The sequence below is a fragment of the Cryptomeria japonica genome, chromosome 3 (genome assembly GCF_030272615.1).
Source record: "Cryptomeria japonica chromosome 3, Sugi_1.0, whole genome shotgun sequence".
Lineage (NCBI taxonomy): Eukaryota > Viridiplantae > Streptophyta > Pinopsida > Cupressales > Cupressaceae > Cryptomeria > Cryptomeria japonica.
The window spans coordinates 483,198,006-483,221,867 of NC_081407.1; the positions used below are offsets into that span (position 1 = coordinate 483,198,006).

Genomic DNA, 23,862 nt, shown 5'->3' on the forward strand with positions numbered 1-23,862 from the left:
TTCATGATGAATGGGATGCATTACCACCAAGAGTTAAGGAACATCTTAACTTTGACAGATTTATGAGTCAGAAGAGGGAACACAACAAGAAGTGGAATTGGAATGATAGGAAACCTTGGAACAAAACTAATGATCTCAAATATGCAATCAACAAGCTCATACTTTCTACTTTTGATGGCAGTGGTAGAGTTACAGCCAAAGCTTGGATTAGCAAGTTGGATACCTTCTTGAACCCATGTCCTATGTCAGAAGAAGATGCTATTAAGTTTGCAGCGTTGCATTTGGATGGGGTAGCCCATGATTGGTGGCACCATGGGATGGTGACTTTGCATCATGACCTTATTACTACATACCAAGAATTCACTAACAGATTAGTTGAGCGTTTTGATAAAAGAGATCCAGAGTTGTATTTCAAGGATTTAGCTCAGCTGAAACAAATGGGCAGCTTGGAATCTTATATTAGTGAATTTCAGAAGCTTTCAATTATGGTAACTAACATCTCAGAGAGAAGGTTGGTCATTCTTTTTGTTGAAGGTATGTCTTTATGACCCTATGAAAGGTTGGATTAAGGCTTTTGATCCAACCTACCTTGCAACAAGCCATGAGGAGGGCACGTAGCATGGAACTTACCACTCCTCGTAGTAAGTTCACTCCAAAAAACTCAAAACCATCCTCATCATTTAATGACAGCAAGTCTGATCAAAAGAAATCAGAAAATGTGGACCAAGGGAAGACGTTTACAGCACCTTTGGATAGGGAAACTGTAATGTCCCCAATTTTTGGCAAAAAAGAAATTAATTAAATTAATTATTTTAAAGTTCTCCCAATGAATTAAACATTAAAAAGGACGACTTTCTTTTAATTAATTTAATAAAAATAAAATGACTTCAATAATTTTGGGTCAATTATTTTATGAAGGTGGAAATATTAATTTTGGGCGACACTTTATAACGGCTAAGTTAATTATTATATCATGAGCACCTAAGTTAATGTGTTCGGGAGGCAACTTCTATATGGGGCACTTCAACGTTATAAGGGGAAATATAAAGAGGTCAATGTCACTCATAATTTGGAAAATATTTGTGAACCGATGGTTTTCTTTTTTTTAAAGGAAGGTGATACAATTATTTTAATGCCTTCATGAAAACTTTAATGTTTGCCCAACTTATCTAGTGTGGCGGCTTTGTTAAAGAGAAAAATCAAATATTTATGTGGAGGGCTTCATTTAAGTGAAATATTTTTAATACATGGAGAATGCAATGAAAGGGGGGAAGAGGCAGAAATTTATTCCCGTGAAGACTTTCAGCATGTGTAAAATATTCCATTGCCAACTATAGGAAAACTGGGAGATATTTTATAATTGACCAATGAGAGGCCGAGTCTGGGTTCACGACAATGGAGAGTTGCAGTCGTGGCTCAAACATGGACTTGGGACGGCTCTTTAATCAGAAGTTTTGGCGTGATTGCTGAAGATGATTTTTGGATCACATGATTTCTTAGGGGAAGTCGATGGTATAAAGGGAAATGGACAGCAGTTAGAAGGGATTCGAAAATTGATTATCATTTTCAGCTCTCATGAAATTTTCAGCGCATGACTGGAACTGCTCTAAGGATGGAATCCCTTAGAAGTTTGTGAATTGGACGCAAAACCAAATTCACTCATTGGGAAATCCATACAGGGTTTCCAATTGTGCATACTGGATCAGGTTACAAGTCAACAAATCTTCAGGTTAACTCCCAAGTTGGGCGTCTAGGGTTGCTGTGCAAAAATCCGAATCTGATGATCAATTTGGACGATTTGGCTATAATCATTATTGATTTCAGGTCCTGCCACAACATCATTATTTACCAGTGCTGCATTATTTCCCAATGATTCTCTATTTGCAGGTGGCTTATGGTTTTCTGGAAGCAAATTCAGATTGTGAACTATTAAGTTTTACACCACACTGGAAGGGTGATTTGGATACAGACTAGCTCAACCAGCAAGGGTTCATCACCGAGGTGTATACAGAAAACAGGAGGTCAATCCAACACTTAAAGTCATCGACCACAATATTTCATTTATTCTTCCTTCATTAGTGTCGCCCAGCTGGAGCAGCAATTCGATCCACTGTAATAAGGGCATTTACAATATTCATAATTAATGATTTGGAGTTTAAAACTCAAATCGACCCTGTAGCTGTTTGGTAGATATTCTTGTTTCTGAACATTGCATTCATCAACAAATTCTTAAAAGACAGTGCTGGAGCCTCCAGGTATGAGAATTCTTGACATTTAATATTCTAAGACTTGGATCTGGAAAATTATTTGAAGTTATCAATAAGAATCAGAATTCTAAATAGAAGATCAGTCCATGCTAATTTGTAATTGATGCTCAGAAAATGTTATTCTTATGCATGTGATGAATGTTAAACCCTTTGATTTGATATTTGGTATCACACTTATAAACAAAAACCAAAATAGCAAAATTGCAAATTTTCAAAAAAAAACTCAGAAAACTCAGTGAAAATCATAAAATCATAGATGGCAGGCAAAAGGGTAAAGTCAGAATTTTCAGCGAACAGCTAGCTTGGCATCTTTCAGAAACACTTAATGATTTGCGTAGAAGGAAGCTGTGTTTTCATTGTAAGGGCCCTTATGATCAAAACCATGATTGTCCCCTCAAGCCTAAGGGTCAAAATAGAAATATGGAGTGGTTTTATCAGGGAGAAAACATAACTGATAACACAGACCAGCAAGCTGATCAAAATGATTCCGAGACTGAAAATTCAGAAAAGGAAGTTGAAAATGAAGGAGAATTCAATCTACGAGAAGCTCATATGTCTAGCATGCAAGGAGAAGGTTCTTTTAGGTTGCGTGGACTCTTGGCTGGTCAAAGAGTCAGTTCTCTACTTGATACAGGTGCAACTCATAATTTCATAGATGCACGGTTGGTGGAGAAGTGTGGTATTCAAACTCAAGAGTTTGAAGGCATAAAGGTGAAAGTTGCTGATGGTAACGTGCTGACTTGTGATAGAATGATTTCAGACTTAAAATTATTTTTAAAATAATATACAATAAAATAATTTTTGGGTAAAAAAGGAAAATATTATAAAATCACTTTATGACCAAAATATTAAATGATTTTCTAGAAAGTTCCTAAATTTGTGACAAAAAATAAGTTCTAGAAGCATTATTAAGCAATTATAAAAAGGAGGTTTAGGAGAAGGAAAAAGATACCCTTGACTTGTTATTCAATTCAGAGTTTCTTGGAGAGCTTGTGTTTGCGAGTTCAGAGTGCCCAAGGACAAAAACCCTTGGGCTGTTGGTGGATTGGACAAAAACCCAATTCTATCCTTGGGTGGATTCACTTCAGAATTCACATCGGGACTCATTGATCAAAATTTGTGAAGTCTTCTTCGAAGACAAGTTTTCAGAATTTAGTAATAATTGCAGGGTTTATGATTGATTGAAGACTTTGATTTGAATGCCATTTTTGGAGGTTTTGGAATTTTGATATATTGCTGGGTCATTGTCAAAATTGGACGCTACATCAAGAAGGCTGTGTTTGATTGCTAAACATTACATTTGCTAAATTATTGGGCGATTGAGTGATTTAAATTTTCTGATATAATTATGGCTGCAACCCCTCACGACTTGTATGGTGATTGCTGAGCATAAAAGTGAACCAGAATTTGGGTGTCTAGAGCAAACCCATCACTGGAAATTATTTGCTGCAATTTTATTTATGAAAAGCGTATCATTCCATGGCTAAATCGATGAGGAGATGAATGTTGTTTGAGTGGATTAGGGCAGGAATTTTCAGGTGTTACAAAGAATTAAATCAGCTGCCATATAATGATTGTTTGGAGGATGATTAAATCCCAACTTGGTCGCTGCTCTGTAGTAGACCTCTGCTAAGGTGTGTGGGCAGTCTTCCTAACCCTTGACATGCAAAAAGGAAGACAATCAAATCTTCAGTTTAGTCCAGCTTAAGTTGCTGCAATTTCTGGATGATATCTACATCAGATGTAATGACTAATGATGAATAAAAATGCTCAGAAAACGTTTGTTCTTTCCTGTAAAATTTCTGCAATAAATGTGTAAATCTGAAACAGTCGTATGGTTTGTTTTTATTTTTCCTAAATCAATGCAAATTTTGAAACCTATGCATCTGCAACAAGCTTACCTTGCTCAGAAAGTCAGCAAATTGTTTGACAAAATTCCACAGTGAGAAATGGTGCAAAAGAATTGGGTTTCAAATTAGTAGGTTTCTTACAGTATAATATACCTTTCTTCATACATTGGTGAATTTGAAGGACGCTAAATTGTTCATCTTCCCCTCTTCTATCAACCATAACTTTACGATAGTCTTCCAACATTAAAGGTGCAAGCGCCTTAGTGGGGTACTATTGCATGAAACAATACAAAAGAAGTATTAGTTCAAAATGCAAACTTTTGATCTATTTTCGTGCAAAATTCAGCTATAAAATCTTGGAGAGTATTCATGACAATTATATCAATTATAACAAACCTTGTAACCCAAAAATACTAACTAAATCGAAAAATCACTCATCACAAACTACAAGGACGGTGGATATTATATGTTTCTGCCCACTTCCAGATTGGCCAAACTACTGGTCCTGTATAAGAGTTCAGAATCATATTTGGAAGTTTGAGAAAAATATTTATAATTGACAAACAGAATTTATACCATGACTGACTTCGGCAATGTACACCTTGCTTTGGTATGTCAAGAACTAGAACCCAAAAATTGAGAAAGCACAACCTAAAGTATTAATATTATGTGAAGAGGAACCAAACATATGCTTTAAAGAATATTGAAGCTTCTGGGAAAAAGCTAATATTCACTATGAATTATATCTTAATCCTAGTATATTTAACCTGCATAAGAATGTCTGTTTAACCGGATGAAATTACAATCTGAGTGCCAAATTCAGATCCCAAAACTCAACCTAATATTTGGTTCAAAAAGAGGGGCAATGATTCTTTCATCTTGTTTAAAATGGATCAATATTTTGATTAAATTTGCAAACTTTTTGGCAACTGATGCCTTTTAGTGCCAATTGCCAAGCAAATGGGATTGGGCCTTTGAGGACTTAATTCATAAGCTTGTATTTATAGGCATGAGAATATACCAGGTTGCATCAATTCAATGACTGGATAGCTGGCAATAACCATAGACATTCAAACTTAATATATAAAGTGACTATGATGAGATATAAACAACTATCAGTAGTAGTAATCATCGTTCTTCTCTGTTTTCATGGTAACATTAATAGAAGGATAATGGGGTTTGTGTTTATTGTAATAGTTATGGATTTGTTGGTTTCTTCAAGTTTGGATTGAACAGTCAATATTTCTTGGCCTTGAACATTTGAATGTGGTTTAAAGGACTGATTTCTATGTCTGAGACAATTGTATATTCACTAATTAAGCGATCAATTTTAACAACATATATCATGGACTCTAGAGTTTCCAAAAATATAGCCCTTGTGATCAAGAATTGGTGCAGGAGAGTAATATACAGGACAGATACAAATGAAAGAGTCAAAGTTGCACCCTCTATTGGGAATTCACTCTTTCTCCCTGATCAGATAATGTTAGTTAAGAGGGAATTGATTATATTCGAGTGTGAGTATTGTAAGAATTTCAAAAAAAAATGGATGGTGTAAAACCTGCATCAGGATGACTGGCCATCAGGTAGGTAATACTTAAACAAATGTCTCCATTAAATCTTTCTTCTATATAATTAAACAATTTACAACCAGCGTTAAACTTCAGGCTGAAAGTAAGGGTCAGTCAGATGATATTCAAAACTAGCCGGATATAGCTTATAAATATGCTCTTGAACATAGAGGTCAATGGGAAGCTTTAAATTTATTATACAACACCTTCAATTAATTCTACAAGAGCTGACACTGCCCATTTTAAACTTCAAAGTCTATCTGAATCAAACTAATAAAGCTTGCCGAGCCCAAATAGTTCAAAACTTTCTACTGACAAGTAACTGCTGCATTTTCAATGTACAGCATGTTAGTCATCCTAATATGATTATAATATCATCTATTAGCTTGTAAGTTTTATGATGCTTTAAAATGTGCCTATAATAATTTGATGAATCTAAGTAAACAGTGCTTAAGGGTTTATAAATTTAATAAAAGAAAATAAGTAATGAATTGTAGCAATAGAACATTCATTAATGTAGCCATGATAGCTTGAAAACTTACAGTCATATAGATGGGTCCTTCATATCCAAGAACCTCAGTGAAGTATGGAAGGGCGCCTATATGGTCCAAATGACTGCATCATAGAAAATGAAAGTACAATAAGTCAATGAACCAGTTATCTAGAAGCACTAACAGAAGCAGAAGAGCTTGTATCTCAACAGTACCCTTACAAATGTGAAATTATAACACAACTAATGCTGTTAGTGAAATCCCCGATTTTGGATATATTTGAGAAATCAGGATATCGCCGTTGATCCTGGAAGCCCATGTGCATGCCGCAATCAAACATTATCCTTTTGCTACCTATTGTGACAACTAAACAGCTTTTTCCAACCTCCTGACCAGCACCTTCATTCAACCAAAAACATATACTTCCAAAATCAGTTTACAAAGTATACATGATATTATCATTACCTACCTCTAAACAAAAGCAAATGCAGAGAGATATTTACCCAGAACCAAGCACTTAATATGCATGATTATCCTTCTCCAAGGTGAACAAAGAGCTTTTTCACTCTGATTTGTGTAGACCAAACTTTGTAAAGACTTTTGTATTTATAAAGCCAAAAACTACATAGGCACAGGAAGCCGAGAATAATAGACCAAAAGTCTACACCTCTTAATTATCAATCATGACGTTTCCTTTCCAACCTACAATCAACCGAACAAGAAGAAATGCATTTCATTATCAGTATAAGTAGTTTGCTTTTGAACTATTCATCAAAGTAGAAGGTAAGATTGCAAAAAAAAATTTAGGACAACTTAACCGTTTTAAATGAATGATTAGGAACTTAGTTGTTGAATTGGAATCTAGTACAGGCATGGGTATGTGGGTACTATACGTCAGTATGGCAGAAACAATTTATGGGGGGCTGGATATGTTTAAATATGCTCACTCAAAAATCATATAAAAATTATAAATATATATATTAAAAATTAAATATATTAATATTTAATAATGCTTTATAACTTAGAGGTTTTTAATTTATGATGTTTAAATTTATAGTATTATTATTTCATAATTTTATTATATAATTATTTATATATGATTTAATAAACAATATACTAATATAATATATACTAGTTTATATTAGTATCAATTTATATGCAAGTGGTCCTCATGTTGCATTTGTAGTGCCACATGTGCTCTATCCTCATGCACAAAGATCATTCATGTGTAAAGGTGGAGCATTACCTATGCCATTTTGAAGGGCAGCTCACAGCACCCACTTCAAATTGTCAAAATTTATAAATAGCAAAGTTCAAATCCCACCTTTATATTCTTCTAGTTATATGCCTTTTATTCTCTGCCTTTTCGCCCTTATTTTTACTACTTTTAGCCCCCAAAATATTCCTTAATCTGACGCATTCCACTCTTCTCCTCACATCCCCACCCTCCTTTGACTTATATTTTCTTAACAGCCTAAACTTAATCTTTCCCCACCTATGACTTCATAATTCTCTTAATTGTAGTGCCCTCCATCACTTCCACATCTCTAAACAACCTAATTCATCGCCTTTTCACAATACATCATCCACTAAAGTAGATTTTATGGTACTGTAATATTCCTTACCAGGTAGGTATCTAAAAATTCCTCCCAACCTTTGATATACCACTGTATTTTCTGATTTTTAATGTCTTGACATTTCGTCAAACACTTGACATGCAAGGATGCAGAGATCTGATTTCTAAACTTAAGTCTGATTTCGATGTTTGCCAATGAAGCAAGTGAATCGTAGGGCATTCATATAAATGAAGAACACCAAAATAAACAGGCAGGAGATATTTCAGACCTCTATATTAATTCAGAATGAAACCTGAAATCCCCTTTTGATAATGGTATTAAAATGTGCATATTGCTGTTAACTACAGCAAGAGTTCTCTGTATGGTTCCACCTCTTATACGAAAACGGTGAGGGATTTTTAACATAAAACGTTCACACAAGTTCCATCTATTGATTTTGTGGAAATTGTACAGTTGAATCTAAAGCAAACCGAAATTCATTATAACGGTAACGAATATAATATTTGGGCATGATCTGATTTCATATGATGACAAGAACCATCGCTTTGTAAGCTATACGTATCAAAATCAGGCTGCACTTCGCTTATAATGCCAAAATGAGGTAATAGGGTGTTGAAGCACAAGCAACGATACTGAAGCAATTCTTGCAGCAAGGCAAATGAACTCTCACGCACAGTCTAAGGAACTAGGAGAAAACCCACGACATATGATAGTTGTATCCACTGTCAATAGTACCCTGGATAACCTGCGAAATGAATCTCCTTACTTGGTGCACTGGCTCGGGTTTCTGTCCAAGACTTCCAACGGCTAGTGTTTGAGCTACAGTAGCTCACTCTCCAGGAACTCGTTTAGAAGAAATATCGTGGAAATAAACGAATGAATCTTTCCCAGCAATTCGATATCATTTATATTTTGCCTTCCCTTTTGCCTTACCGACTTAACACAATAAAATATTATTTTCCTTTATATATTTCTTTTTGTTCCAAACTTTGGTCATACCCGATGAAGTTTATTATTTTGGCTTAGATGAACCACTTCATTCACAAAGTCGGCTTCAACAATGATTTTATAAAAGCATGAAATAATTATATCCATTCCATAGCCGCTCAAGTCATATACTAAATCTTTAATTTCGACTTGGGACAAATAGCTTGTCCATGAACTTAGGTGCTCTCAACGTTAGAAAAGGGGCCCACCCTAATAATTAAATATGAACAAAATATAATTTATGCCTTGGCTCAACTCCATATTTAATTAATAATTTAATTCCCTTGTAATTTATTTTGCTCTAGCCTTCAGGAATAATTAAGGCTAGCAAAATTAATCATGATCGACTCTAAGAGAAAGGGGACATTACCGTCCTCCCTTCCCGGGATTGCTGGTCTTTTAGCAATTGCAAATTAGGATGTTGTAAAATTTGTTCTCCTTCCCAAGTAGCATCTTCATCTGGCAAGTCTCTCCATCTGATGAGATATTCATGAATTGTCTTATTTCTCAACTTCATCTCCCTTGTATCAACAATACTATCAGGTTCTAAAACCAAATTTCCTTCCTCATCGAGGGGTGGTAGTTCAGGAGATGAGACTGTATGTTGGCCCAATGCTTTCTTGAGGCATGAAACATGAAACATATTACGTATTTTACTTCCTTTTGGAAGTTCCAGTTCATATACAACCTACCCAATTCTTCTTAGTATCTTGTAGGGCCCATGGAAACGCAGCTTAAGTTTTTCGGCTCCACGTTTCTTCAACGTTTTTTGTTGGTATGGTTGAAGTCACAGGAAAACCAAGTCCCCAACTTCGAAAGATCTCTCAACACGGTGTTTATCTGCATACACTTTCTATTGATTTTGAGCATGTTGGAGGTTTTCCTTTAATGCCTTGAGGATATCCTGATAACTTTGTACTGTTTATTTTGCCCAAGGGACTTTACTATCATCAAAGACCAAATCCATAAATGATAGTACATCATACCCGTATAACACCCTTAAGGGGGACATGCCAATAGACATGTGGTAAGTGGTATTGTAGCAGTACTCACCTAGGTATAACCATTTAATCCATGCACGTTGTTGTCCTGCAACATAATTCTTCAAGTAACCCTCAATCCATTTATTCACTATTTTTGTATGTCCATCGGTTTGAGGATGGTAGCTTGTACTCAGTGTCAACTCTGTACCCGCTAATTGGAACAACTCCTGCCAAAATATACTGAGAAACCTGTTGTCCCGATCACTAACAATGGTTTTGGGAAGCCCATGCAACTTGAACACCTCTCTAAATAATAGTTCTACTACTTGAAATGTTGTGAAGTCGGTAGGAATAGCAAAGAAATGTGCATATTTTGTGAGTCTATCAATGACTACAAATATGCAAACTTTCCCCTGAACACGAGGAAGCCCTGTGATAAAATCCATTGATATCCCCCCCGACTTCTGTTCAGGAATCGGAAGTGGTTGTAGAAGGCCTACAGGAATGTGTGTTCTGACTTATTCTGCTGGCAAGTCAAGCATTCTCTAACATGCTGCAACACATCATCTTTCAATCCCTTGTTGGCATTTTCATTAGAGAGATTGTTGATATTCATTAAGGATATTGAGAAGGTTGTTGAAGATTATTGATATAACTGAAGAAGGATGATAACTAACTTTATAACATTATTTTGTCATTGATGTCAAGAAATTGATTTTCTGATTCAGTATGATGTTGCCATATCTTGAGAGGATTGATTTGAAGAGAATTAAGTGGTCGGTAAAAGACACAGAAAGAATGTGATGAAGAAAGGGAAAAATAAGATATTCAATGGGCAACTATTACCGAGTTAGACAATGATGAGATCATGATGTTTAGATTGTTTTGATATCCTACATATGTTGTTGATTGTAAGGTTAATACTATACTATGTCACCGAGCAAAGAACCTAGTCGGTAAACCCTAAGGTTATCGATATCGGTTAATGAAGGCGGAATGTCTATCGAGTAAAGTTTAGTATTTACCGAGTTGCAACCAAGTTATGACAAATCTTATTGAATGAATACAAGCATTATTTAATGAAGGACAATGATTAGCTGGAGATGTATAAATGATTGGTATGTCGTGCATAAAGTTTGTTAAGGATCTATGGCAATGGAATATCGACAAGAAGATCTACAGCGCAGATTGAACCGCAATAACCTTGTGCAAGTTCCAAGAAAGGAATACAAGTCCATAGGTGAGGTAAAACGTTTTTAGATCGAAGGATGCATTGAACCTAGTCAAGATTGAAGATCTGATGGCTAAGAATGATTATGGGAAATGTGATCAAGGAGATTCAACGGTTAGCAAATTGTTTATAAATAAGAAATTATTGATGAACAATGTATGTGGGCAAGTGTAAGCACAGGGATGCTACATAGTGATTACTGAGCACAGAAGCTTGAAGACCTGTTTGAATAACAGAGTAAGGAGCCCAGCAGAGGGACAAGATAAGTCCTATGACAAAATTGTTTTGAGCAAATAAGAATCTGCTTTAGCATTTTAGATGTGAAGTTGCAGATATATTTATTATTGTTGTTTATTTTGTAAGTGACAGAAAATCTCTTAATCGAGTGGACTTAACAGTCTTATTTGTAAACCCTCTAGCAAGGTAACATTCTAAATGAGTGTTTGAAATCCTTTGACAAGGTCACTTCTAACGAAGTGAAGATCCTAACAGATCTGAGGGAAATCCCTTAACAATGTGTTTGTAATCTTTAACAGGATTTGCTTTTAACCAAGCATACTCTAGAAGAGTATATTTCTTAGTGGGTCCGAAATCCCACAGTGGTTTTTCCCTATTTGGGTTTCCACGTTAAATCTGGTGTTATACTTGTTATGATGATTATGTGTTTAAGAGTTTGCATGTTTAGAAGTTTTTTGGTTATATTGTTGAAGCATGGGTTACCGAGGTTGAATCTGTTGATTTTATGGATTATTAAGTTTGTATGATTCATCCCCTCCCCCCCCTGCCCCCCCCTCTCATCGTGTTAGCTATTGGCATCAGTTCTTTACATTTAGTATCAGAACTTAACATCCCTTCTAAGTGAACCTCTCACAATTTTGGCGATATGTTTTGAAGAACCCTAGATGTCCTGCTAGAGGTGCATCATGTAACGCTCTTGGAATTTTGGTCTTCAACCTCGATCCTGGTACCAGATAAATTTTGCTCTTGTAATAAAGGCCATCAACCACAGATATATGTCATCATGTACCTTACCATTAACAAGTCACAAGCAAATGAATTCTTTGAATATTCTGATAGCAATTGAGATTTCCAGTCAGCTGAAATCTCAGTGAGTGAACAAAGTGTCTATTTGCTCAACAAAGCATCAACAACTATATTTTTCTTCCCTTTAATATACTCCACATCGAAGTCGTAAGCCTAAATCTTGCTCACCCACTTTTGTTGCCACTCATTTAGATCCTTCTACTCTAGAAAGTATTTGAGACTATCGTGATCGGTTCTGACCACAAATTTAGTTCCCACCGGGTACTGTCTGAACTTAGTTAGCACGTGCATAATCGCTAGCATCTCCTTATCGTATGTGGAATACAGTCTTTCTGTGTCCCTTAGTTTCCTACTCTCATACGTAATCAGATGTCGATTCTGCATCAGAATTGCACCCATTCCTTGACCCGATGCATCGCATTCCAAGACAAATGACTCTGTAAAGTCAGGTAGTGCCAACACTAGGCATGAGCTCATAACTTCTTTGAGTTTGTCGAATGTCACCTCTGCCTCATCAGACCAATAAAATGCACGCTTTTTGTGAGGTCTGTGAGTGGTGATGCCAATTATGAGAAACCTTTCACAAACCTTAGGTAATAGCAACATAAACCCAAGAAACATCTCAGTTCTGAAATATTTTTAGGTGGCGACCAGTCCTGAATAGCCCGAATATTTTCTTGGTGTACCTTAACACCATCAACTCCAATCACATGTCCAAGGTAGAGAATCTCTATCATCCTGAACTCACATTTAGAAGCTTTCGCATACAATGATTGAGTCTCCATAATACCCAGCACCACATTCAAATGTTGAAGATGGTCATCCCAAGACTTACTGTATATCAGAATGTCATCAAAGAAAACCAATACGAACTTATGCAACTATTCCTAAAAGGTGTGGTTCATGCAAGATTGAAATGTTGCAGGTGCATTGGTGAGTCTGAATGGCATGACAAGAGACTCAAAGTGTCCATAGTGGCAGCAAAAAGCAGTCTTGTGTATGTCTTCTTCTCGAACTCGAATCTGATGGTAGCCTGAACGAAGGTCAATCCTAGAGAAATACATGGCCCCATGCAATTCATCAAGTAGCTCATCAATCCTGGGAATGGTGTACCTATTCTTAATGGTCTTCTTATTCAAGGCTCTATAATCTATGCACATGCGCATAGTGCCATCCTTCTTTTTAACCAAAACAACCGATGAAGCAAATGGACTGGAACTAGGCCGGATGTGACCCATGCTCAGTTTCTCTTTGATTATTTTCTCAATTTCTTCTTTGAAATGGTGTGTGTATCTATAGGGCATTGTGATAACTGGTTTGGCACCCTCTTCAAGCTCTATAACATGCTCAAATTCACGTTGAGGTGGTCTTCCTGGGGGAATTTCCCCAAACACCTTACTATGTTTATCCAACATTGTCTGCATATCTGCATGATAATGTGGCTCGTTGTTGAGAGTAGGCTTGGAGGAAACAAAACACTAGACGACCCAATCCATATCCCCATGTCTGAATAGGGCCTCCATCCTGCTTGTTGAAACCATTTGAGAACAACCATCAGGCATAGCCTTAAGAGACATCTGCTCACCGTCAGCCATAAATTCATTTTGCATATGACGAAAGTCCTATACATAACGCTCAAGTGACTCTAACTACTGGAGTCCCAAGACCGCATCAATATTACCAAGTCCAACGACATAAAAATCATCTGTTAGAGTGTAATCTCCTAGCTAGATGCTATGTTGGGGTACCACCCTAGTGCAACTCAACTGAAATCCATCTGCAACAGTCACACTAAACCTTGGAAAATATTCAACATGTAGCCCACGCTTCACCACTAAACCCTCATCAATGAAATTATGTGTGGCTCCATTGTTGACTAAGCAAACCATTTGTTTCCCCTTAACGACACCTCTCAACCTGAAAGGGCGACTACGGGGAACTCCTGACAAAGTGGGAATGGTACTACGAGGAGTTTCTTTGGCTGCAGTATCCTCCAATTCAACCTAGGGTGGTTGATCCTCATGATCACTATTATCTTCCAAACTAGCCTCTTGCTCCTCATGCTCTTCGTCATCAGACATGACCTCAATTAGATGAACTTTGCCCTTTCCCAAGCAACGATGTTCAGATTCCCATGGTTCCTTACATGAGAAGTATAGCTTCTTCCTCCTCAACTTATTCTGGGATTCTTGATCTGCTTTTAGTGAAGTATTTTTCTGTTGATTAAAACCCTTTTATTTGGTTTCCAAGAGCTGAAGTTCTTCTTTTGAGGTTGCAAGGGTGATGTTGTCTCAAGGTCGAGGGCTAACCCGATGGCGTCATGCAAGGTGTTAGGCTTATGTACCTTGACCAATCCCTTGAATCTATCACTCAGTCCTTCCATGAACAACATGGCGACCCTTCTTTCTGACATGTCGCGAACCATGACCACAATCTTTTAGAACTCATTAATATATGCTTCCACATGTCCAATATATTTAAGCTGAGCCAACTCCTGGTAGTAAACTTCAATGTCCTTCTGATCAAAGTGAGTAATCAACTTACTGACAAATTCTTCATAAGAATGTATCATGGCATGATCTTGTGATACTAAACCATGGTGCCACCAATCATATGCTACTCCCTCCAAATGCATTGTGGCAAATTGTATAGCCTTATCCTCATCCATGGGTTTAAGGGAAAGGAATGTATCAAGCTTGTACACCCATGATCTAGCACTAGTTTTTCCGCTTCCATCAAATGTGGGTAATGAGACCTTATTTAATGCGTCTTTATACTCTGCAGGTTGAATGCTTTGCCCAATTTGTCTTCTAGGCCCTTTCTCTTGTCTTTCCTGTCTGAATCTAGCCTTATCTTTTCGTTGATTCATGAACTGATTTAAATTTATTAAAGTCCTAACTTGCTCTGAAAGTGCCATATAGTCGTCATAGGCCGCCATGACATCATCTGTGATGTGTGTTTCTTCAACCTCTTCCTGAGGAGCCTCTCTTGCCTCATTTCTTCTTGGTAGAAATGTAGGTCTAAGTGGTCGATCAAACCTTGTGTTGGTTGTCCTAACAACATTAGAGGTTGCTCCGACATGGTTTTTGCGACCCATCTCACTACCTTCTCCATTTGGATTTCATGTCTATGGTTGCACCCTTAAATTACCAATTGCATTCAACAGTTGCATGAAGGTGTAAAGTGGAAAATTGGAGAACCTTAGCCAATTCTCCACTTGGAAGAAGAGGGAATTCACTAGGCTCCAATTTTCACTTGAGTGGGACTTTACATTCAAAAGAGGGGGATGAATCTACTAGATCCAATCCCAATTGATGCAAGGGTTGAATACTCAACAGATTGGAATGGATTGAAATGCAATTGGCCCTCTTTTGTAAGCTGATTAATTGAATTAGGAGTAAATGCTAAAAATGGAGACAAAGTATGCGAAAACAGTGAGCTACAGATTCGGGATTCAGTTGTGCACCTGGATATGAGAAGTTTGAGATGAGTCGGAGCTGCTCTGGGAAATCCAACAAAAGTTGCAGGGACCGTGTGTCCGGACAGGGGCGCCCTCCTATCGGTCCTCCGAACTTTCCGCGCATCAAAAAGGGTTTTTATGTCTGTGAATGCAGCTTGATTCCAGAAGTACAGTTGCACACCTGTTTTCTGCACACACAAAAGAAAGGGAAATGTGTTGGGAATACAGGTTTGTCTTCAGATCAAACCTCGGTTTTGGAATTAACCAAGTGGTTGAAATAATGTAAATGAAATGACTGAAAGTAGAGATCCTCCTCTTTAAGGGGATGTAAAATTGAATGAAATTGAAATGCTTATACCTCTTTGTGAAGTTTTGTTTGTCTCCACATTGAATTAGGGTTTCATGAAGTAGACTATTGATCTCCTCTTCAATGCTTGAAATCTTGTCTCTATTGCTACTCCAAAGCTTGAAGGAAGACTGAAAATGCTCAATTGCTCTTGAATGCTTGATGCTTGATTATAGATTCGATAGGATTTCTTGTGATGTCAAATGAGAGGGGAAATCCCTCTTATATACTTGCCAGTTGATTTAATTGATTGATTTTCCGACTTGAGCCAACATAGGAGGGAATTCCCACTTCAAATTTGAGTTAGGTCTTGTAGTGTCGTAAAATTGCGACCCTAGCAATTTTTTACTGCATTAGGGTCCTCACGCACACGAGTTTGAATCCTCTACTCTGATCAAAGACCGGAGATTGCTCAGCCCTCAAAAACAACTTCTTCCTTGGCTTCTGCATCACCCCGTCTGCACTCTGCCCTGGAGAAAGGGGTAGGACAGGGGCATGGCATCACTGTCCCCCCTTGGGTAGGGGTGTGGCGCCCTTGTCCTCCCTGGACAAGGGCGTGGCACCCCCATCCCTGCCCTATTTTGGGGCAATACCCTTACTAGGGTTGCATTATTGGTTGTGCATTGGGCGGGAAATCTCCCCCGGTGTCGTCCTGTGATGAAAATCAAATCCACTAACATGTATTTAAGAGGCATTCATCCTCTCATTTGAATAAGTTTGATAGGTCGAAGTTGGATAAATTCAAGTTGCACAAGCAATCAAGCATTCAAGAGCATTCAAGCATTCCAACATTGAGCATTCTCAAGTCTCCCTTCAAGGCTAGGTGTTGCATTCAAGTCAAAGATTCAGTCTTTCATTTACATCTACTTGAAAGTACTTTCTTTCATTACTTGGTTAATTCAAAAACTAGGGTTTGACCTAAAGGCAAACCCCCAATCCCAACCCATTTTCCTCTCTTTTCTATGTGTAGGTTGCAGGTGCACAGCTGTACTTTCAGATTAGGGGTTCATTTGTAGAGGCGGAAAAACCCTTTTCGTTTCACGAATTTTTTAGAGGACCGTGTACATTCCCACCACGGTCCAGGCAACTTTTCCTCAAATTCGCAGGGCAACTTCGTCTCGACATATTGCTACCAGATTCAAGTGTGTATCTTCATCCCATATTCCGATCTCAAGTTATAATCAGTTCTTAGTCACTTTTGCACTACATAAATCAATCAATCTCATTTCCATTTCAAATAAGGAAGAGGGGATTAACTTGTCATTCAGAATTCAATCTTCATCTTTGAAGTTTGAATCTAGTGAATTTCCTCTCCTCTTCCAAATGTAACTTGGTGAAAAGTGTTTGAAGGGTAATCAATAGTGAAACTATCATCTCTCTTTGAGGGAAAAAGTAGTTTTCCTCTTGATCTATCATTCACCATTTTCACCACATTACATTTTGGTGAACCCGACGTCTTGCATGTTTTCCTTTGAACAAAATTGCATCTTTTTCATTTACAAGTTTCCAATTTCTGCAAACTTAGTGGTTAAATCATTAAAAACCCTATTTTTTATTTTAAAATTGAACTTGTAATTTGTAAAAATTGCTTGTGGTAAATCTTAGATCTGAAAATTGTTTTGTTTGTCAAACTCAATTTCCTCATTGTCTTGTTCAATTTGCAAATAAAATTTACAAAATTAAGAGGTTACTTGTTAAAACTCTAATTTTCAAAAATCATCTTGAACTTGTGCAAAAATTAGATTTCCATTTGATTTTCAGATTTCTGATTGTTCTCAGATTTGTCTTCATTCCTACATTCCAAATTTTCAATTTTCCCCCTTTTTTCCCAAACTTCAAATTTTAAAATTAAGCAGTTAGGTCATAAAACCCTAATTTTTAAAATTAATCGGATTTTGTGCAAATTTCAAATCAATTTCATTCCAATTCAGATTTCTAAATATTTTCCAAGGTGTCACTATCCATTAGGTTTGACATTTTTCAAAATTGCAATTCAATTCCTCTTTTTCTTCAAAACCCTAATAAGGTCCTATTCTCACATTTGCACCTTCATTTCGCCCATCTAGAGGTCGTAAAATTTGTCAATTTTTTGGGATTAGCTTTAAAATCATCGTAATATCCATCCCTGAAAATTTTGAAAAAAATTGGTCGGACCATGTGCGTTCCCGCCACGGTCCTTGCCCGAAATTTCGGGAGACTGTTATGATTGTATTTAATAGCCTAAATCCAAAAGATTGGCTGATTTTGTCGATTTTTTATCCCTCTAGAATCGGAAATACCTCCCAAATTCAAACATTTCAAATTTCAAGAAAAAAATCAAAATTAAGAGGTTAATTATAGTCTACCCTGATTTTAAAAATTCTGATTTTAAAATTAAGTGGTATTCTTTTGGCCCTAATTTTAAAATTTCAATTTTCTTTCATTTTTGGAAATTGTGTCATCCCCTTCTTCCAACAAAGTTCAAATTGTGTAATCATTACTTTATTAAATTTTGCATTACTCAATTTTGTAAGCTTTGTTCCCAAATTCAAAATTCAAATTTTCCCTCTAGAGCATGAGTTTTACCACTATTAGTCCTACTTATCCTATCTTTGTTAGACAAAGCATTATGATTAAAGCTTCCCAAGGTTTAATTACTGAGATGGAGCCTAATTTGAGTGACTTCTTTAATGAGGATCACGCTAATTCTTCTCATCCTAATCATGTGCCTATTTCACCCCATTGATGAATCCCATGATGAAGCAGAAACTTTAACTAGTGTTTATATAGATCAACTTTCCACATTGGACAATTAATTTGATAGCTTTCAACAATGGATGTCCCAAGAATACCCTAATAGTGAAGCTCTTCCATTAATTGAAGGTTTGATAGCTTTCAACAATGGATGTCCCAAGAATACCCTAATAGTGAAGCTCTTCTATTAATTGAAGGCCTTAAGCGCATGATTCAAAGTGATAAGAATGGAATTGATATATTACGTGGCATTGCACATATTGTTGATTCTAATGTCATGCCTATCAAGAGTTGTGTTGAAACTTTAGGTTATTCACAACCTTCAATACAAGTCAATCCTTCTATTCCTTTGACTTCTCTTATGACTAATATTCCTACTTTTACCTCCAATATCATGGCTACATCAACTCAAAATGTCATCCCTACAACAATTGGTCATGGGGGAAATCCATCTTCTTCATTTAATCCTCCATCATTACCTATGTCTTCCATAAGTATTCCTACTATTCCTCAACCAATCAGTGTGACACAAGGGGGCAAATCCTTCAACAACTTTATTCCTCCTTTAAGTGTCCCTTTTCCTATCCAATCATCACCTATGCCTACTTATCATAATGTCCCACCACCTTATTTTCAGTCCATGCCTTTTTTCAATAACATCACACCACCTTCTCAATCACCTATGTCTAACATCAATTTTTCTACCGAAGCGACAATTAACAATCTGGCTCAAACTGTGTCTTCCTTACAACAACAAATTGCTTGCATGAGTCAATCCAAGTTTAGTGTGCCCACCTTTGATGTTGTGAGACCACTTTCTCTTGATATTGTTAGAGTTGTGCCACCTAAACATGTTGAGATCCCTCAATTGGAACTCTATAATGGAAAAGGTGATCCTCTTACGCATGTTAAAACATTTCAAACCTTGTGTACTAATTTTGCTTATGATCAAAGATTGCTTCCAAAATTGTTTACAAGAACACTAAGAGATAAGGCTTTACAATGGTATTGCTCTCTGCCTTCTTATTCTATCACTTCCTTTCAACAATTGGCAAATGCTTTCATCCAACAATTTCAAAACAACATTGGTCCTACAATCACTTTGACTGATTTAATGCATTGTAAATAAGGTGTTAAAGAAAAAGTGACTGATTTCATTGGTAGATATAAGCATTTGTGTGCTCAAATTTCTTTTCATGTACCTGACAATGATATTCAAAGAATTTTCATTTCTAATTTGCAAAAAGTTATCAAAGAAAAGCTTATTTTGTCTAAGTTTACTTCCTTTCCGCAATCGTGCACAACACTCCACAATTATCAACTGGTTGTGAGTCAAATGGAGCAATCCACTCCTATGGCTCCAAGTGATAAGGGGGAGAGTGTTCAACAACAGTTTGCGAAGTTCAAACCAACAAAAAGATTCATCAAATTCAATGATCCAATCAACAACAACAATGTGAATGCTACAACGGGTGTCTTCTATTTATAATTTTTTCCAAAGAGAAAGACAGTTTACTCCTTTGAATGAATCTTTACATAGTATTATGTCTCAGTTGTTGCACAAAAATGTTATAAAACTTCCTCCTATAAAACAAATTGATCCTTCTAAACTTGCATACCCTTATTTTGATAACTTTTTGCCAATTTCATCGTCAACCTGGTCATGATACTGATAAATGTTTTGCATTTAAGAATAAGATTCAAGACTTGGTTGATAATAATACTATATCTATGGCAGGTGCAAATGATAAAGGGAATAAATCAGTAGCTCCTAATCAAAATCTTAATATTTTCACTGATTCCTTGCCTTCTCATACCTCTAACGTTATTGAGATTGTGCCTAATTCTCTCTCTTCTAAAGAATTCACCTCTATGGCTCCAAACTTGGTTAATATGGTAGAAACACAAGATATGCCTAAGGATCCTTGTATTGCATTTGACCCTAGTGAGAACATTAGAGCACCCGATGGCCCGCCCTTTATACATAGTTGCGAAGGTTAAGGATATCCCTTGTCGTGGTGCCCCGATTGATCCCTCTTGCATGGTTAATGTCATAACTGAAGAGTATCTTTTCACTTTACGATTGCATAAACCACTATATGATGTTTCTAATGTGGTTGTGAAGTTATTTGATGGCTTCTCTTGTCCTATCATTGGCTCTATCAGTCTTCCTATTGAAGTTCATACTAAATCCATGGATGTGGACTTTGTTATCATACTTTCTTCTGAACAATTCCGTGTGAAGTTGGGCTATCCTTGGCTATCTTCCATGAAGGAGCTATTGCTTCTCCAATCCACAAGTGTCTGAAATTTCCTCACAATGGAGAAATCATAACTGTGAACCATAGCTTATTTCGTCCATCCAAAAGAAGCCCCGGTGTTCCTATTGATTTCTTTTGGCCTAAACAATTTCAATCTCTTCCATTAAAGAGCGATGCTCATTTTCAATCTTATCAAAAATGGAAGAACGATATGATATTATCCTTAAGTCAATCTAGATCTCCAACACTATTGCTGTCAGATCCAGGTGCACAGCTTCATCCCATATTCCAATCTCAAGTTATAATCAGTTCTTTGTAACTTTTGCACTACATAAATCAATCAATTTCATTTCCATTTCAAATAAGGAATAGGGGATTAACTTGTCATTTCATTCAGAATTCAATCTTCATCTTTGAAGGTTGAATCTAGTGAATTTCCTCTCTTCTTCCAAATGTAACTTAGTGAAAAGTGTTTGAAGGGTAATCAATAGTGAAACTCTCATCTCTCTTTGAGGGAAAGGGTAGTTTTCCTCTTGATCTATCATTCACCATTTTTCCACATTACAGGTCCAAGGGGAGAGGATCAAGGGGGATCCCAAATAGGGGATCCTAGGGCGCCACGCCCTAGTCCTGCCCTATTTTGGAGAAGGATCAAGGTGTGGGCATAGCACAAGGTTGAATTGCAACATTTTTTTGATGTGCATGAGCATATTCAGGTCTTCGATTAGGCCGAGGGGTGCAAACACTAAGGCGAAGACCCAAATGTAGTCAAATATCGCGAGGGGTAAAATTTTAGGACGTTACAGAAGGTTTGCATCATTTGTTGTTGTTGTTGAGCCAACTGACCCAATACATCTTGTATGATAGGTTGACCATTCCCACCTCATTTCGTTGTTCCGACATAGTTAAGGGGTCTTGTTCTTCCACTACTTCCTGTTCCTGGTGTTCTGCCCTACGTCTAGTGTAATACTTGTGTGGACCAAGTTCTCGAGGGTTCACTGAAACAACTCGCTGCACTGTCTTGCCCCTGATTTGCACTAAAAATTTACCACTTCTCTCTTACAGCCAGCTGGAATTTCGTCAAACAGTTTGCATACGCTTGGAAAGTGGTTTGATTTGAAGATTTATGAGTTTGGTTAATTATTTGGTTTCTCTGTTGAATGCGCAACATGCTGGAAAGATCACCAGCTCTAACACCACTATAATATTCCTTACCAGGTAGGTATCTAAAAATTCCTCCCAACCTTTAATATACCACTGTCTTTTCTGATTTTTAATGTCTTGACATTTCGTCAAACACTTGACATTCAAGGATGCTAAGTTCTGATTTCTAAACTTAAGTCTAATTTCGATGTTTGTCAATGAAGCAAGTGAATCGTAGAGCATTCATATAAATGAAGAACCCCAAAATAAACAGGCTGGAGATATTTCAGACCTGTATATTAGTTCAGAATGAAACCTGAAATCCCCTTTTGATTATGGTATTAAACTGTGTATGTTGTTGTTAACTACAACAAGAGTTCTTTGTATGGTTCCACCTCTTAGATGAAAACAGAGAGGGATTTTTAACATAAAATGTTCACACAAGTTCCACCTATTGATTTTGTGGAAATTGTACAGTTGAATCTAAAGCAAACTGAAATTCATTATAACAGTAACGAATATAATATTTGGGCATGGTCTGATTTCATATAATGACAAGGAACATTGCTTACAATTTAGAATATCACCCAACTACTCATTTGACATGGATGTACAGGGTCAAGAGCAGATTCTAACCTTGTAAATGCTACATAAACGAAAAAGGACGCTCCTTGAATATACATGGAGAGTTGGAATATTCACTTGCACTCAACATGAAGCTCTATCGTTGTTCATGCCAGGTGCCACCAACACATACCTCGTGACACCATACCATCGCTTTGTAAGCTATACATATCAAAATTAGGCTGCACTTCACTTAATGCCAAAATGAGGTAATAGGGTGTTGAAGCGCAAGCCACGATACTAAAACAATTCTTCCAGCAAGGCAGATGAACTCTCATGCACAGTCTAAGGAACTAGGAGAAAACCCACGACATATGATAGTCGTATTCACTGTCAATCGTGCCCTAGATAACCTACGAAATGAATCTCCTTGGTGTACTGACTCGGGTTTTCGTCCAAGACTTCCAACGGCTAGGGTTTGAGCTACAGTAGCTTGCTCTCAAAGAACTCGTTTAGAAGAATTATCATGGATATAAAAAAATGAATCTTCCCAACAATTCGATATCATTTATATTTTGCCTCCCATTTTGCCTTACCGACTTAACACAATAAAATATTCTTTTCCTTTATATATTTCTTTTTGTTCCAAACTTTGGTCATACCCGGTGATGTTTATTATTTTGGCTTAGATGAACCACTTCATTTACAAAGTTGGCTTCAATAATCATTTTATAAAAGCATGAAATAATTATATCCCTTCCATAGCCGCTCAAGTCATATACAAATCTTTAATTTCGACTTGGGACAAATAGCTTGTCCATGAACTAATGTGATGTCAACGTTAGAAAAGGGGGGCACCCTAATAATTAAATATGAACAAAATATAATTTATGCCTTGGCTCAACTCCATATTTAATTAATAATTTAATTCCCTTGTAATTTATTTTTCTCTAGCCTTCGGGAATAATTAAGGCTAGCAAAACTAATCATGATCAACTCTAAGCGAAAGGGGACATTATAGGCACTTCCTTCAAAAGTCATAAACCCTAAACTAATTGAATATGTTCTTATATGTACACAAATCAAAACAAATTACATTATTTGTCATATAATTTTTTTATGAGGGGAGCAAAAACCAAGGCAACCACATGAATGAAAAATCCCTCCATTAATAATCATAGGGAGATATGAACAAGAACAAACAATGAAATAAAGAACTTTTTAGAATACTTCTTTTTTGAATTAAATCAATCCAATGACACATTCAACCTCAACCATTGTATTTTTCATGGTGACCAGGTGCAAGTAAACAAGAAAGTTAACATCTTTGATGGCTTCGTCCACCACCAGCCAA

At 36.7% G+C, this 23,862-nt stretch overlaps 1 protein-coding gene across 4 annotated transcripts in view; it reads right to left on the reverse strand.

The window, feature by feature from the left end:
* Positions 1–23,053, reverse strand: part of LOC131045184 (cleavage and polyadenylation specificity factor subunit 3-II) — a 135,807-nt gene extending 112,754 nt beyond the window's left edge. The window contains exons 1-5 of one of the 4 annotated variants that reach the window (XM_057978721.2): positions 22,581–23,053; positions 6,683–6,881; positions 6,401–6,578; positions 6,231–6,303; positions 4,271–4,388 (exon numbers count right to left, since the gene is read on the reverse strand). In XM_057978721.2, coding sequence (XP_057834704.1) covers positions 4,271–4,388; positions 6,231–6,303; positions 6,401–6,578; positions 6,683–6,707 — 394 coding nt within the window. In that variant the 5' untranslated portion in view covers positions 6,708–6,881; positions 22,581–23,053. Of the gene's footprint in view, positions 1–4,270; positions 4,389–6,230; positions 6,304–6,394; positions 6,579–6,682; positions 6,882–8,522; positions 8,661–15,467; positions 16,237–22,580 lie in introns of those variants that run through there. The other 3 variants (XM_057978735.2, XM_057978729.2, XM_057978742.2) reach the window with 3 other exon arrangements.
* Between the last annotated feature and the right edge of the window lie 809 nt (positions 23,054–23,862).